Raw genomic sequence first — 15,228 nt, 5'->3', positions numbered from 1 at the left:
ATGTTAGAGGTTACACTGTCTTTGTGCCCTTATCGCTTGTTCAGTCAGGTGGTTAGTCTGCCTCTAAATGAACATATTTAAACAGGAGAGCAGCTTATCAGTCCCTTAATAGATTTATGCAAATATTTAGTGTGCATGTTTATATCAAATATTAAATAAAAAAGTGAAAAGGGACTTTGGATTGCAAATAAAATCATTTCAGCACTTTCTGCCATATTTTCATTATTTAAAGAGCTGCAGTAGCTCTTGGTTCATTGGTTGAATTACTTTACGATATCCTTTGTTATGCTGTACTACTCAGAGATAAGGTTTTAAACTTTATTTTCATATTTATTTTGTGGAGTTTCATTAAATTTTAGAATTCTAATAGGCTTCAGATTCCAAAAACTGATTTTAATGTGACATTTTCTTATAATTAAAGGAAATGATCAGATTAAAGGACACATCAAACCACAGAATATATACCAAAAAATGCCTAATTTGGTTGCTAATTGTTATTATATACCTATCTGAAACGATTCAACCTCCAAGTTTGAAAAATGAAGGTGAGGCTGGCTCCAGCAGTTAGCAAATCGCAGTGAAATTTCATGTTAAAATGGTCAATTTTATCGATATTTCTCTCTGTAGCTATTTTTTCCCTAACAAGCAACTACACTGTCAGCGATTTGTTTTTAACCTGGCCGGTTTAAACTTTATGGAACTTAAGATTGTTATTGCTATTATTCTTGTTGCTAGTTTAAATGGCAGGTAGCTGCAGCCAGTTTCTGTCTGCTGGTAACTTAAATGGACGTCTAAATCAAGCTTGTGTTTTTAGTGCCTTGCAAAACTATTAATGTAATTATCTGATGCTATTGCATGTCTGCATGAACATGAAAATGGGAAGCAGGCAAACTGCTGGCCTGATTCTCCTTGAAAAATTGCTCACCGGCACACAAATGAACAAATAAACACACCCTTTCTTGTTTTCTTTTCTTTTAAACTGCAAATTGATGCATTACTAATGAAGAAATATTTTATAGGCAGTAACTTGTCCATCCTTTTGCCCCATTTGGTACTCTTCCTGCTTAGCTTCTGGCATCATATTTTCCCAGAAAGAAGAGGTGGATTGATACCAACTGAAACATTAATCAGTAAAAAGAAAGAAAGAAAAACGTTCCCATCAGTTCCCAGCTTTAAATAGCTGACATCAGTCATCTATTTGTACTTGTATTTTGACTGTTGGTCTCAGCACTTTCTTAGTTTGTTAGTTTCACAGTTGGTTTAACAGGTTCATCACTTTGCAATGGGTACATGCAGTAAACTCAAAGCCCAGACAGAGACATATTTATTCTGTAGGCTGTACGAGACAACCATATTGGAGGCTTCTTGTCCTCCACCCACAGGTCAAGTGCAGGTCTCAGTAGACTCAGTGGCTCTCCAACCCCACCCAGATTTCTTATCTCCACACAATGGCACCCTGGTCTCTCTGAGCTCTTTAATCAATATCATCAGAAAATAGAGAGAGCTGTGTGTTAACTCCCCTTTTTCCATTTTCTGATGGGGCCTTTTCTCACTCACTCACTATAGGTACTTCAGTGTAGGGCTATTGAGGTCGCTCTGAATGGGACCCACTCCACCCAGAGGGAATATTGTGTGACCACAGGCTAGAATCCGAGAGACCCGCTCTCTCCCTTCCTCCCTGTCTCCTTCTGCCTCTTTTTGCCTCCAACATCACTTCAAAGTGGAATAAAAAATGTGGCACATGAACACTATTAATAAATGTATCACTTCAGTGCCCACAACTGGTCTTCCTTTTTTTTTTTTTTTAAAGTAAGGACCCTTTGAGTGACTGGACTCTCTTTCAAAGGCACCAGTCTTTCTCTCTGTATCGTTCTCTATAAGCTGGCCCACTTTGCAGTTTTGAAAGTCGGCAATCTGGCAGAGCACGATATGGCGGCTTCTTTTGAAGGTTGGATGGTGATTAACCTTAGAGAGATTAATGAATGCATACCCTCCAACATTGTGTATGAGCTGTGTTCTAACAACTTTTATGCTGTTTTGGTGAAGAATTTGATTTGAGAATCATGCTGTAGTCTGTTTTCCTCAGACTATGGACATCTGTAGGACATCTGTCAGACCTGGAATGGATGAACAGGCTTGGGTGACACAAGCTCTCCCACACACACACACACACACACACACACACACACACACACACACACACACACACACACACACACACACACACACACACACACACACCCTCTCTCTGTTTCACTGCCATCATGACCGGCCTGAATTTTTCTTTTGATCCCTCCCACCCCCTTGTGTTGCCTTTTAATAATTTATCATGAAATCGTCACAGGACAAACTCCACTCGCAGAAAAAGAAACAGAAAGTGAGAATAAAAATTTCATTTGGCATAATTGCATGAAAAGAAACTGCAAAACTGGCCTTTTCATCTATTATTGATGTGTGCTTACAAGTCATGCATAATGCAGGGGGGACGTCTTTATGGCAGCCATGTATTAAATATCATGTTCTGGGGGTCGGGGGGTCTTGAGCTGCATGCTTTCAGTGCCAAAGTTAGTTGGTTTTGTAGCATTTGAATCCCATCCTGTTTGTTACAAGCTAAACTAAAAGGAAGAATTAGGGATTCAGAGTGTGAAAAGCGATAGAGAGAGATTGACAGGAGAGATGAGATGAAATGGGGGGACATGAGGGAGGGACAGAGGGTGTGCAAGCCGACAACGGGTTAACAGGAATCTTTATTTTTAACAACATGTCATCACCAGCCGCCCATCTGCTCCTATGCTGTCAGAGTCCCATGGGAGTGTGTGTAAATGTGTGTGCGAAAGACAAAAAGCAAAAGAGATGCAAGCAAGCCATCACAGATCAAATCACTGATCAGCATCCAAAGGAGGAGGAGGAGGAGAAGGATGAGGGTGAGAGGACATGGTTAGAGAGGTGGGTGGCTCACGGATATCTCTAATATCCAAATGAAGTGAGACAGGAGGGGCAAGGACAGTAGGAGTGGAGGTGGATGGTGTGTGTGTACCGCTGCGGTGGCTGGTGTGAGAAGAAGGTAAAGTAGGATTATGTGGGTCAATCTGCAACTGCCCTTTCTGTGTTTGGATGGGGGATGGAGGTGGAGATGGTGGTCCAGAGGTAATGAGAGGGAATCTATTAGCAGAGGAGGGGGTATGAAGACAAAGAAAGAACATTGGCGAGGAGGTGGAGGAGGTGTGCAGGCTATGCTGGACCTTCAGGGGTGGCCCCAGCAGCTCATATTATGTGTTTCGTTTGGATAAAGAGACTCGTCCCTGGGGAAGAAGGGCGAGAATGAAGAGATGTTTACTGGTGGAAGCTGGGAACTATACTCATTTTTTTTGTTTCCACAAAGTGAACAGCCTGGACCAACAACTCACCGTTCCGCAGGTCACTCACAATTAGCAGATAGTTTCTCTTCTATTCAGCGCAGTTAATCTCTTTGCTTTTGTTCTTTCTTCATGCTTCTTCTCCTCCCAGTTCAGACTTGTTTTTCCGTCTATATGCCAAGGAAAACTGCATCCCTCCAGTGGTCCACTTCATTTAATCAAAAGTTTTGAGTGAAAAATCAGATGGAATGAAAACATCTTGTTTTGATATTTATGATGATACACTGTTACTTTTTGGAAAACATCTACTGCAAGCAGTCTTTAGTCCTCGTTTGCCCCATGTCTGCACTGAATCTGCATCTCATATTGGGTAGCGAAATCTCTCCGCCTTTCTTCATCTCCTTTTCAGTGTCTGTCTTTCTCCTCTTCATCCTTCAGGCATGGTAAATTTAAAGGCTAATTAGTCTAGAGAATCCAGTCATGTCAAAGAGCCCACCCTAGGCCACACATACACACGCACGCACGCACACATGCCCTCCTATTGATCTAGAAGCACCAACACATACATGTGCAACTTCTCACAGATTTGCACATAAAATAGTGACAAACAAACAAGATGCAACAAGAGTTTTAGAAGCAGCATGTATTATAAATGGTACACAGGCACAAAAAGTAAGCAAGCTTGCATTATGCAAGTTTTTTTGACCTTAGCAGAGGTCAAGTATTTCAAACATCCCGCATCATGCTCCAAGATGCTATTTACAGGGCTGGCTCCAAAGAAAATGTTTTGCATTTCCCCGTCTCCTCAGTTCCTCCTGCCTTCTCAGCCATCCCTCCCCCTCCCCTCACTCCCCGTTCTCAGTCTTTCCCTCATTTCTGATCCATTTTTTATGCATTACTCCATTACTCTCAACTCCCATTTACAGTGCATTACCTCCTCCCGTCTTTCGCAAACACACTTTGCGCTGCTCTCTCCTTTCTTCAGTCACTTTGCCTTCGCTCTCCTCCATTGAATTATGACACTTTTCGCTACTTCTACCTTTCACTCTTTTATTAACTCTTTGTCTCTTTTCTGGTCACGTCTTCCCCCACTAAGTGTTTCTTCTCCCCATGTTTTTTTCGCCATCTACTTTGACATTCTCTGCATATCACACTGTCTGTCTGTGACATCTTCCTTTTAATTGGTTATCCAAAGCATCCTGTGTAATTTGTCTCCGATACGTGTGTGTGTTTTTTAACAGTTTTACAGATGTCAGCAAATGTAATTAACAACAATATGATTAGCATTCAGCCTGTCTAGACCTTTAATTGTCCCCTTTGAGCACACATAAAAATCCACGGGCACCCAGCAGACCATCAGATTTCACGACACCATAAATCACATGTCAGAAGAGGTAAAATCAATGACTAAGTCAGCGTGTGTAGCGATGTCATCCTTTAATATCAGCTTTAAAATCAAGTAACTGTCATGATATGACCTGCAAGTTCCTAACAGCACAAAGAATTAGACGTGTCAGAGGTAGTTCCTTTTGATTGTAGGACACAACTTCAGAGAACCCATTCTCATTGCTGTGGGTAAAACAAAAATTAAGAATTTAGGTTTTGAAATAGCAGTGATGCAGACAAATAAACCCCCTGCAGACAACTGGCTGTTTTGACAGGAAAAAAGGATAAAATATTTAAAAGAAAATAGCTCTGAAATAATCTGTGGTTTATAGAAAATGTGAGAACTGCAGCTGGTAAAGAATGAACCTAAAACTGCCATGCTAGCATTTAAATGCTTTAAACTATATCCACAGATTTATTGTGATCTGACTCTTCTAAAAAAATCTGCACACTGTATACTATTTTTCCTAATCAAAATTCTTCAAATTCAGACATTTAAATTCAAGAAAAAAAGTCTCATCTTAACATTTCAGATACAAAGAAGACACAATTAAACCTCAATCATTTAATCTGTCTTATTACTACTCTTGTCCCTCCTCCAGCTGTGGTGGGAGTGATATTTCTCTCCTGTGCATGTATTTTGACCATGTTTCAGGCAGTCCACCAGCTTTATGGAAAGGCTTCATGAAAAGCACAATAGTCATAATTTAGATGTAATTTTAGATAAAAACTGGAAGCAGGCTGTCTAGAATAATTATGGAGCATCTTTGCTCTTCATCAACAGCATAAAATAGAGTTTGCAGATTTTAACTTGGACTTTTGATTACAGATATAGAAATTTAATCTGTAGTCTAATTAAACCGCTGTGTGTGACTATGAAGAATTACAGCAAAATGTAGGTAAGAACTTGTTACTGACACATTAATTGATAGAACCAGGCCTCAGAACGATCCACCAAACATGCTGTCCACTCATTGAGGGTCACCTCCCTGTTCCTGTTACGATCACATGACCTGCAAACATAGCACAGAAGAAAACAGATGATTTACAGAAACACATCCTATATTCAGTCACATCCACAAGGATACAGAGATGTAGTTTATAGTTTAAATATCTATAGGTGTACAAAGGAACTGCACTGGGGCTCTTCAGCAGCCATTGTCTTTCAGTTCACAGTGCAGCGTTATCTCTGAAGGGTACTCCTTCAATTTGTGTTAATCCATGGGCAGCGGGAGGCACAGTTGGTAATAAACATTATCATTGCTGGGAATGGCTTGACATTGACACAGCCAGCCCTGCTCCCACAAAACTTGTCATTGCAGACTGGCAGAGAAAAGGGGGGTTGGGTGGGAGTACGGATGGGAGAAGAAAAAGGAGATGGAAGGAAGTAAGAATGAGGGAAGAGTGAAAATGAATAACTGGCTGACAGAAAGGGAGGCTGAGGATAAACGCATTTGTATCAGAGATGAGAGAAAAACAGGAAGCACAGATAAGAGGAAATACTTCGGCATGGAGGAGGAGTATGATAATGGAGAGATGGTGTGGTCATGAGATCGAAAGGGAGGAGGATACAGGATTGGCATGGAAATGAATGGATAGATGGCACGCAGAGAGAACAGCATGGTGGGAGGTGCAGCTTGGTCAGAGCGGGGGCGAATTGCATCTCGGTGTCACATTTTTAACCCTCTGTATTTCTGTAATTAGCCAAACAATAGCATATTGCAAAAGACAGAAGATTTCAATTAGGCCAACAAACCTCTTGTGTCACATGAGGTGATGAAATATGGACATAGGAAATAGCAATGGTCTTGAGTAAGATTTCATCAACTCATTAAAATGGCCATATTTAAAATTGTGATACTTATCAAATTGGCCAGATGTTTCACTATCATCTGCTCGCTTCTAGTACATGCATGTAACACACAACTTGTGAGATTGCTATAGTGGGATGTTAACCCCCCCAAATAAACTGCCCAATATTTAATTTATTTAAATATCAGACAAGAAAGTTAATCATTATGTGATGCAGCAAGGCCGTTGAAGGCAGGACTGACTGAAAAAATGGTGTAGCACAGTGCTCCAAAGGCATCCTCTTATAATGCAGCTTCTTCAGGTCCCTGCGGCTCAACTTGCCATCTTTATTCCTGTCCAACAGGGTAAATCTTTTCTAAAGAGGGAGAGAGAGAAAGCACACTACTCAACTCAATACTTGTGTTTTCTGTTTCTTTATGTCATATCACATAAATACAATAAATGTGTGATGTTAACTAGGAGATTCAGCCGACCACAATGGTGGTTTTGGTCAAGGACTGTATAAAAAGATGGACAGAGTCATTGTGACATCACACACTAGTTAGTGAAGGTAGTTCGAAAGTTCGAAAGAAGGTACTTTTACATTGCCTTTTACTTTTCAAACCCTAACGTCCCACGCATCTATGATTCATGCTCCGAAAACATAAAAGAAACAAAAAGAAACAAATTAATCAATCAATAAACTCATGAAACTCTGTAATTTAACAGAATTTTCCTGTTATTTTAAATACATGAAATGACATGAAAATTCTAGTGAAATAAAATAAAATAAAATGAAAGGTGATTTAACATGCTGAACAAAAATAACATGAAAAATGTGTAAAAATCGTAAAAATTTTAATTAAAAAAAAATGTGTAAGGGCATAAAAAGACTGCAAAAATACAGCCCAAAATTTAAAATAATTTCACAGTGTTTATTTAATAGATTAAACTTTTAAACTTTTAAAACCTAGTTTAATAGTGTAACATATCTAAATATGAGATAACAGAAGTGATACTAAATGGCAGTAACAAAACTATAGTTTCTTTAATTTTACATAGATTTGTTTATTAAATAACATGTTTGTTGTGGATTTACTGCAGTTTTCACCACAGAAATTCTCATTAAAGTCTCATAAAAATACGGAAATTTTTCTAATTTTAATTACAGAAATTATATATATATATATATATATATATATATATATATATATATATATATATATATATATATATATATATATATATATATATATATATATATACACACACACACATATATACAATATAAAAGGAATTGGCAAGAATACCAGAGGCGCAAAACACCAGCTACTGGTAGACAGAACAATCAGCCGAGACTGCAAGACCAGACTGACCAACCTGTGCACTGCCTGGATTGATTACAAGAAGGCCTATGACTCAATGCCCCACAGCTGGATACTGGAATGCCTAGAATTGTACAAGATCAATGGGACCCTAAGAGCCTTCATCAGGAGCTCAATGGGGATGTGGCGTACAACACTAGAGGCCAACTCCAAGCCCATAGCACAAGTCACCATCAAGTGCGGGATCTACCAAGGAGATGCTCTGTCCCCACTGCTGTTCTGCATAGGCCTGAACCCCCTCAGTGAGATCATTAACAAGACTGGCTATGGATACCGACTACGGAACGGAGCAGTTGTCAGCCAGCTCCTGTACATGGATGACATCAAGCTGTATGCCAAGAGTGAATGAGACATCGATTCACTGATCCACACTACCAGGCTATACAGCAATGACATTGGAATGTCGTTCGGACTGGAGAAGTGTAGCCGGATGGTAACAAAGAGAGGGAAGGTAGTCAGAACTGAGGGAATTGAACTACCAGAAGGCAACATTGCAGACATAGAGGACAGTTACAAGTACCTGGGGATCCCGCAGGCAAATGGGAACCATGAAGAGGCCGCTAGAAAGGCTGCAACCACCAAGTACCTGCAGAGGGTCAGGCAAGTCCTGAGGAGTCAGCTGAATGGTAAGAACAAGATCCGGGCCATCAACACGTACGCCCTGCCCGTGATCAGGTACCCTGCTGGGGTAATAGGCTGGCCAAAGGAGGAGATAGAAGCCACTGACATAAAGACAAGAAAGCTCCTTACCATGCATGGAGGGTTTCACCCCAAGTCCAGCACCCTGAGGCTGTACGCTAAGCGGAAGGAGGGGGGCCGGGGACTGGTGAGTGTCAGCACCACAGTCCAGGATGAGACAAGGAACATCCAAGAATACATTGGGAAGATGGCCCCAACTGACCGAGTGCTCAGTGAATACCTCAGGCAGCAGAAACCCAAGAAAGAGGAGGGAGACGAGGAACCATCATGGAAGGACAGGCCCCTGCACGGTATGTACCACCGGCAGATAGAGGAGGTGGCTGATATCCAGAAATCCTACCAGTGGCTGGACAAAGCTGGACTGAAAGACAGCACAGAGGCACTAATCATGGCAGCACAAGAACAAGCTCTGAGCACAAGATCCATAGAGGCTGGGGTCTATCACACCAGGCAAGACCCCAGATGCAGGCTGTGTAAAGATGCCCCAGAGACAATCCAGCACATAACAGCAGGGTGCAAGATGCTAGCAGGCAAGGCATACATGGAACGCCATAACCAAGTGGCCGGCATAGTGTACAGGAACATCTGTGCCGAGTATAACCTGGAAGTCCCGAGGTCAAAATGGGAGATGCCCCCAAGGGTGGTGGAGAATGACCGAGCTAAGATCCTGTGGGACTTCCAGATACAGACGGACAAAATGGTGGTGGCTAACCAACCGGACATAGTGGTGGTAGACAAACAGAAGAAGACGGCCGTAGTGATCGATGTAGCGGTTCCGAATGACAGCAATATCAGGAAGAAGGAACACGAGAAGCTGGAGAAATACCAAGGGCTCAGAGAAGAGCTCGAGAGGATGTGGAGGGTGAAGGTAACGGTGGTCCCCGTGGTAAACGGAGCACTAGGTGTGGTGACTCCCAAGCTAGGCGAGTGGCTCCAGCAGATCCCGGGAATAACATCGGAGATCTCTGTCCAGAAGAGCGCAGTCCTGGGAACAGCTAAGATACTGCGCAGGACCCTCAAGCTCCCAGGCCTCTGGTAGAGGACCCGAGCTTGAAGGATAAACCGCCCGCAGGGGCGTGCTGGGTGTTTTTATATATATATATATATATATATATATATATATATATATATATATATATATATAGTGGTGGTGAATTTCTGCATTTTATCGTATTTTTCTGGTGCCCCAGCTACCGGAATATTAACTTTTACAAAAACACATTATTTTATTTTTTAACATTTCATAGTGCCCACTGAAATACCTCAGCATCTATGAAATGGATTGTCATTCAAGATGATTCAAATGATTCCTCAACTTTTCATCTATTGCTTTTGTTTATATAAAAGACCTGTTGTCTTTCTCCCATCAGACTGTTAGCATGCTACCAAGCTAAACAGGAAATGGAAACACGGTAAATGCTTCACCTGTTCACTCGCACTGTTGCTATTACAGTATTACAGTAGGCTGTAGTTCTATTTCTCTCATGCTAGAATCAGCATCCATAATGCTGGAATTTTATGATGTAACACTATCCCAAAACACTCTACATCTGTTTTTGTATCATAGAAATAATGCAGTGAGCTTTCACTTAATTCATTTGAGGCCAGGAGGTCAAGAGAATGCACAGAGGATATTAAGTTATCCCCCTATTCACCATGTTATTGAATAATTTAGTGAATATTGACCAAATACTGTTTATACGTGGTGTCTTAAGAGCCCCTGTCCCAGTCTGTGGACAACCACACCACAAGCAACATAAGAACTTACCACTTACGGTAGGTTGTTAACATCGATCAGTCACTAGACCCATGGAGGGCAGTTTGTATCTAGCACAAAGATGGTGTCTATCATGAAAAACAGCTTTATGTTCAGTGTTTGGTTACAGTGAAAGGGAAAATGATGCCTTTGAGTATTTGCCTTCTGGCTATAGTTTCTTTTCACTTTATGGAAATGATTTTATTTCCATCATCACTGGCTGAGGTCATCATAGATCATGAATTACGTTTACTACTTCACAGTTATCTTCTTATCCCTGTTAACCTGCTGAACAGGCTCACTTTAAGTGCGAAGTATGAGTTACTTGTGCCAGCTGTGTCCTCTGGGTGTGGCTCAGGCAGCTCTGGGGCGGGGCAGCAGGTGCGTAGGATTCCCCCATACGACTCAAGAGCAGAAACCAGTCCAGGAGACGATATGGAAACTGGCCTAACTCCTCCTCGGTGCATTTACCCTTGGGGACTGATCATAAGGCACATCAGAGCCAATTTGGAAGACTGTGATACACAGTGGAAACAGTCTGTAATGTCTAATGCTATTTACCTAGACAGGGTCCTGTGTGCGCGAGTCCGGTGCGGCGCCTCTTTCTGCAGGCATCTTTATGAAGCCAACACTCATTCTCATAGGTCTTTCCCACAACACTGCACACTGGTGCCCTCTGCCTGATTCCATGAGCGAGTGCCCACAGACAAAATTCACATGTGAGAATGTAGTGTACAATGTGCCAGATTACTGCTTTACCTTAACATGTCTTTCCAAAAGTTACATATATGTGTGAATCCCATATAAGTATAAACTTCCTGTAAGGACAAAATATTTTAAAGCCTGAAAATGATTAAAGAACCAAATGTTGTTTACCGAGGACAGGACTGAGGACAAACACACTTGGGGATGAGAATTCCGTTTTCTTGAACTACCTGGCACCAAGACCCCACTGGAGTACGGCATTTCAGCAGCTCACAAAGCTTTTCTGAAGCAGAAATAGAAAAACAACCTTGTGTCAGCTTAGTTTTTACTTTTACATCGACACTCACCAGCCATTTTATTAGTTTCAACTTGATATTACTAGGTTAGGACCCTATTTTGTCTTCAGAATTTCTGGCTATAGTTTCTTTATGTTAATATATGCTTAAGAGCGTTCATCGTGTTTATGTGTATCATGCATCCATGACAGTTCCTGCCAGTTCTGGATGGTGACTCGAATACTGACCAGGTATGTGAAAATTTTAATGTATTTTGATCACTTTCTAGTTCTGCACATTTAGAAAAAGAGGAATGTGCATGGGACTTGCATGCAGTCATGTGGCATTCCTCTTACCTGGTTTAACTCTGCCAATGTATGGTCTCAGGCTCTCTTCAGCTTGTCTCTGTTTGCGCTGGGCTCTGCCTCCCTGAAACACACACACAGTTTTCTAATAGACAAAAAAAAAGCGGGCATTTATGTTTTATCTGCGGCCAAAATCATTAGTGGCAGCACCGAACTCTGGCATAAATTTCCCTTTCATTAAAACCCCCGGGCTCATTTTAAACTAATATTCTGTACCATTAGAAAAGTCAGCTTCTTGGCATCATTGTACTGTAAAGAGCACACATCATAAACCCAAAATAAAAATGGGCATCCGTTCAACATCAATCTGCTCTCACAGTGCACCTCAATTCCATACTGATATTTCCAAACTTTGTAGTCTCAGCCAGGTCCACATCTGCCCCTAAATTCTTCCCAGATCAAATGTGAAACAGGTGACCAAAATACTGGAGCCACATTCCATAACTCGGAAATTTTCTTTTTAACACCTGTGACAAAACAGACTTGATGAGTGGAACAGAAAAAAAAGCCAGGAGAACATAATTTCAAATATTTTTACTTTTCACTCATTAGTAATATTTACATTGACCCTTGACCCTTTTTTACGATTTTTTTTTGTGGAAAGCCGAAATTAGGCAGATTAAGTTAAACATACCTTTACTGTTTGAACACCCAGGAGCAGAAACAAGCTACAAATGATGTTCAACTTCATGGTTGAGCCACCCAGTGGGGCTGTAAGAGGAAAATGACGAATCGACATATTTTATGTTTCCAGTATCTTCCTTTACATTTCCTCATATTGAGTTAAAATCGAATAAAGATAAATGTTGCAGAAAATGATCAGTTTACCCAGAACCCAGAACAGCTAATCAGTGCATTTGAATCTAATTGTTCTTTCTGCTGTGCTGTAATTTACTGCCTTTTACCCTGTTTCCAGTCATTCTCATAATGTAGCGGGAAACAATGCAGCTCATTGAGTTTTAAGCACCAAAGAAAATGATTTTCCATCAGAGAGGAAGCAGAGGGTTGAATTACACTGAGAGAACATTCAGCTTTCAGTTGAGGAAGTTATTGCAGAATAGCAAGTCATTTTCTATCCCCTGACTGCTTGAGGAAAAACATCTTACCAGGGCCTCTGTCACTCCTTCCTTCTGTTATTATTCCCTTGTTAGCGTTCTCCTTCGTTTCCTTGTTCTGTCTCCTCCGCTGAGGGTGAATATTTTTGCAGCTGGCTTTAACAGACTTTATGTTTTCTTTTATTTGATTGAATATCTTTTCTTTGCATTCGCCCCTTTTTCAGCTCCCCTTCTCCTTACCTCTCTGAGTCTCTTTCGCATCAGCCCGCTTTTGATTGCAGTGAAGTGAACAGGTATCTGAAGTCAGTATTAGTTTAAGACCATGTGCACTTGAATGTTTTCGCAAAGAAGATCGGAGAGAGAGAGAATTTAGGAAGGTGGAGTAGTTTTCATGGAAGCTGGCACTGGACCACATGATGATTTACAAGCCAGGGAGACCATATGGTCACACTATTGTCTCAAGCTGAAATTTCCCTTTGTGTTTCAGACACACACGCTCACACACACCCAAAGAGAAAAGAGAGAGAGAGTATATGCAGAAGAAGAATACCTTTAAAAATATGACCGGTCAAACGCAATAATATAGCAAAGGCTGCTCTCTAGTGGTTAGAAAGGAAAACAACAATTTCATTATGTGACTACCACTAAAAACATACAAGGCTAATGTATGATGATTTATAAGCATTTTTGACACAAGTGTCCATAGTCTGGTAAATTTGACGAGGGCACAGGGGTTTATTCCTTTCTGCAGCCACCTTTCTTGGAAAGCCACTCCTTACCAATACTTCACCAAAATGATTTTAAACAGGTTGTTCATTCGGGTTGAGAGCTAACTGTTGCAGTCCAACAAAATATATATGCCGCGACTTCTGCTTTTACTAAGCTTGTAAACTAGCCGCTTTGTCGACAATGTCAGAAACTTTACTTACTGTTTACTGTTGAGCTGTCAGTGAGTGCTGGTTGTTTACTGGACTGCCTTTTATTTAAAAAAGGTATGCAGATGACAGCATTATCTGCTGGATAATAAACAGTGAGTTAGTTCATAGAGGGAGGAACTCAACAATCGGCAGTATGGTGCACAGAGAAGAACTGAGTGGTCAAGATCAAGAGAACTAGGTGCTGATATCTGGTTTAAGAAAAGCTGATAGAAGACACACAGGTCTGTTTACACCAGTAAAGAAAAAGCTTGAAGTCAATGACTGGAAAGCGAATTAAACCCACCCAGCAGACAACTGGCACCAATTACCAAGCCTGAAGTTAAGTCTCTGTTCACAGCCCATAAAATGTAAGTTAAGTTAATGAGATTTTTTTTTTTGTTCTTGTTTTTTAAATTAACTGGCCACTTTAGCAGGTTAACTGCTTGTTAACAAAATATCTTATAACCCAATCATATGACATCCTGTTGAAATTCAAAATGAGCATCAGAATGAGGAGGCAAGTTAATTTAAGTGACTTTGAATGTGAAACTGCTGATCTGGTCGGGCCACTCTGAAGGGTCTCAATTTCTGCTGCAACATTTTGATAGTAGTGTCTAGAGATGGCACGATACCACTTTTTTATGTCCGATACCGATATCATAAATTTGGATATCTGCCGATACCGATATGAATCCGATATAGTGTTTTTTAATCAACAAAACTGTTTTTTAAATATCTTGCTGCATTTTGTATAAGTTCATACTCAAGTTTAAAACAACAACTACACTAAAGCTATTCTGTTATACCTGTATGCAAAAAAAAATATTTCATAGTTCAGCAATACTGATCAATCTAATAAACTTAAACCTACACCATCCTCCCTATTCTGGTATTTTAAAGAGTACTTAGCATAAATATTAAGCAACCTAACTAATAGGGTTCCAACTCCCAGCAACAACAAAAATAAAAAAATAAAAAATAGGGAACCACCCCTCATGCTCCACCTCATGATGCTTAATCGACGTAATCAACCTTAATTTGATGCAGTGTGAAAAAAAATGCACAGAAATCAATTATTTTTCAAGAAATATTAAATAGATTCAACATCTTTCTTCAACAAAATTGCAGACTGCACAGATGGTACCTTCCCAAAGGGAAAAAGTACTATAGCTTACTAGGGTATATATATTAGACTTAATAGTCACTATATACAGTAATTGACTTCTATTCCTTTTACATCAAATTAAAACTTTGGGTGTCAGATAATTATTTATTAAAAGCTCGACATTTTAAATGAGAATAAGAAAGAAAAGTATGTCTTTGTGCCCCCTTTTCCCTGTTAATGCCCTATCGGCCCCCCTGGCTAAACTTTGCTAGATCCGCCCCTGCACAGTTACCAGCGTCAGCTACGTAGAAAAAGATCCTGGAGTAGAAAGTAATATTAAATACATTCTAACAATAGCTGATCAAGCTTAAACGTGCTGCTGTTGTTCAGCCGCTGGTTTCCTCTTTCTGGTGCAAAGTGGGCCAAAAACAAA

General features: G+C 40.5%; 1 protein-coding gene across 1 annotated transcript; it reads right to left on the bottom strand.

Moving 5' to 3' along the window:
- Positions 1–4,239: 4,239 nt before the first annotated feature.
- sparcl2 (SPARC-like 2) lies at positions 4,240–13,325 on the bottom strand. Its single transcript, XM_004551464.3, has 10 exons — positions 13,014–13,325; positions 12,825–12,903; positions 12,353–12,429; positions 11,710–11,782; positions 11,250–11,361; positions 10,935–11,053; positions 10,699–10,853; positions 6,797–6,909; positions 5,661–5,755; positions 4,240–4,925 (listed from the first exon to the last, which is right to left on the bottom strand). Exons 1-10 carry the CDS (start codon positions 13,032–13,034, stop codon positions 4,870–4,872), a joined length of 900 nt encoding a protein of 299 aa, XP_004551521.3. The 5' UTR covers positions 13,035–13,325; the 3' UTR covers positions 4,240–4,869.
- Between the last annotated feature and the right edge of the window lie 1,903 nt (positions 13,326–15,228).

The sequence above is a fragment of the Maylandia zebra genome, linkage group LG13, assembly GCF_041146795.1.
Source record: "Maylandia zebra isolate NMK-2024a linkage group LG13, Mzebra_GT3a, whole genome shotgun sequence".
Lineage (NCBI taxonomy): Eukaryota > Metazoa > Chordata > Actinopteri > Cichliformes > Cichlidae > Maylandia > Maylandia zebra.
Note: the sequence above shows the minus strand (reverse complement) of the source record. Positions and strands in the feature narration are given on the sequence as shown.

Bases quoted from the DNA above. Each gene is read 5' to 3' on its own strand.
- sparcl2 (XM_004551464.3), bottom strand. From the start codon at position 13,034: ATGCGAAAGAGACTCAGAGAG. The intron at 12,904-13,013 runs GTAAGGAGAAGG...ATTCACCCTCAG, and splicing joins TGCGAAAGAGACTCAGAGAG to CGGAGGAGACAGAACAAGGA. The intron at 11,783-12,352 runs GTATGTTTAACT...TGTGTGTTTCAG, and splicing joins TGGGTGTTCAAACAGTAAAG to GGAGGCAGAGCCCAGCGCAA.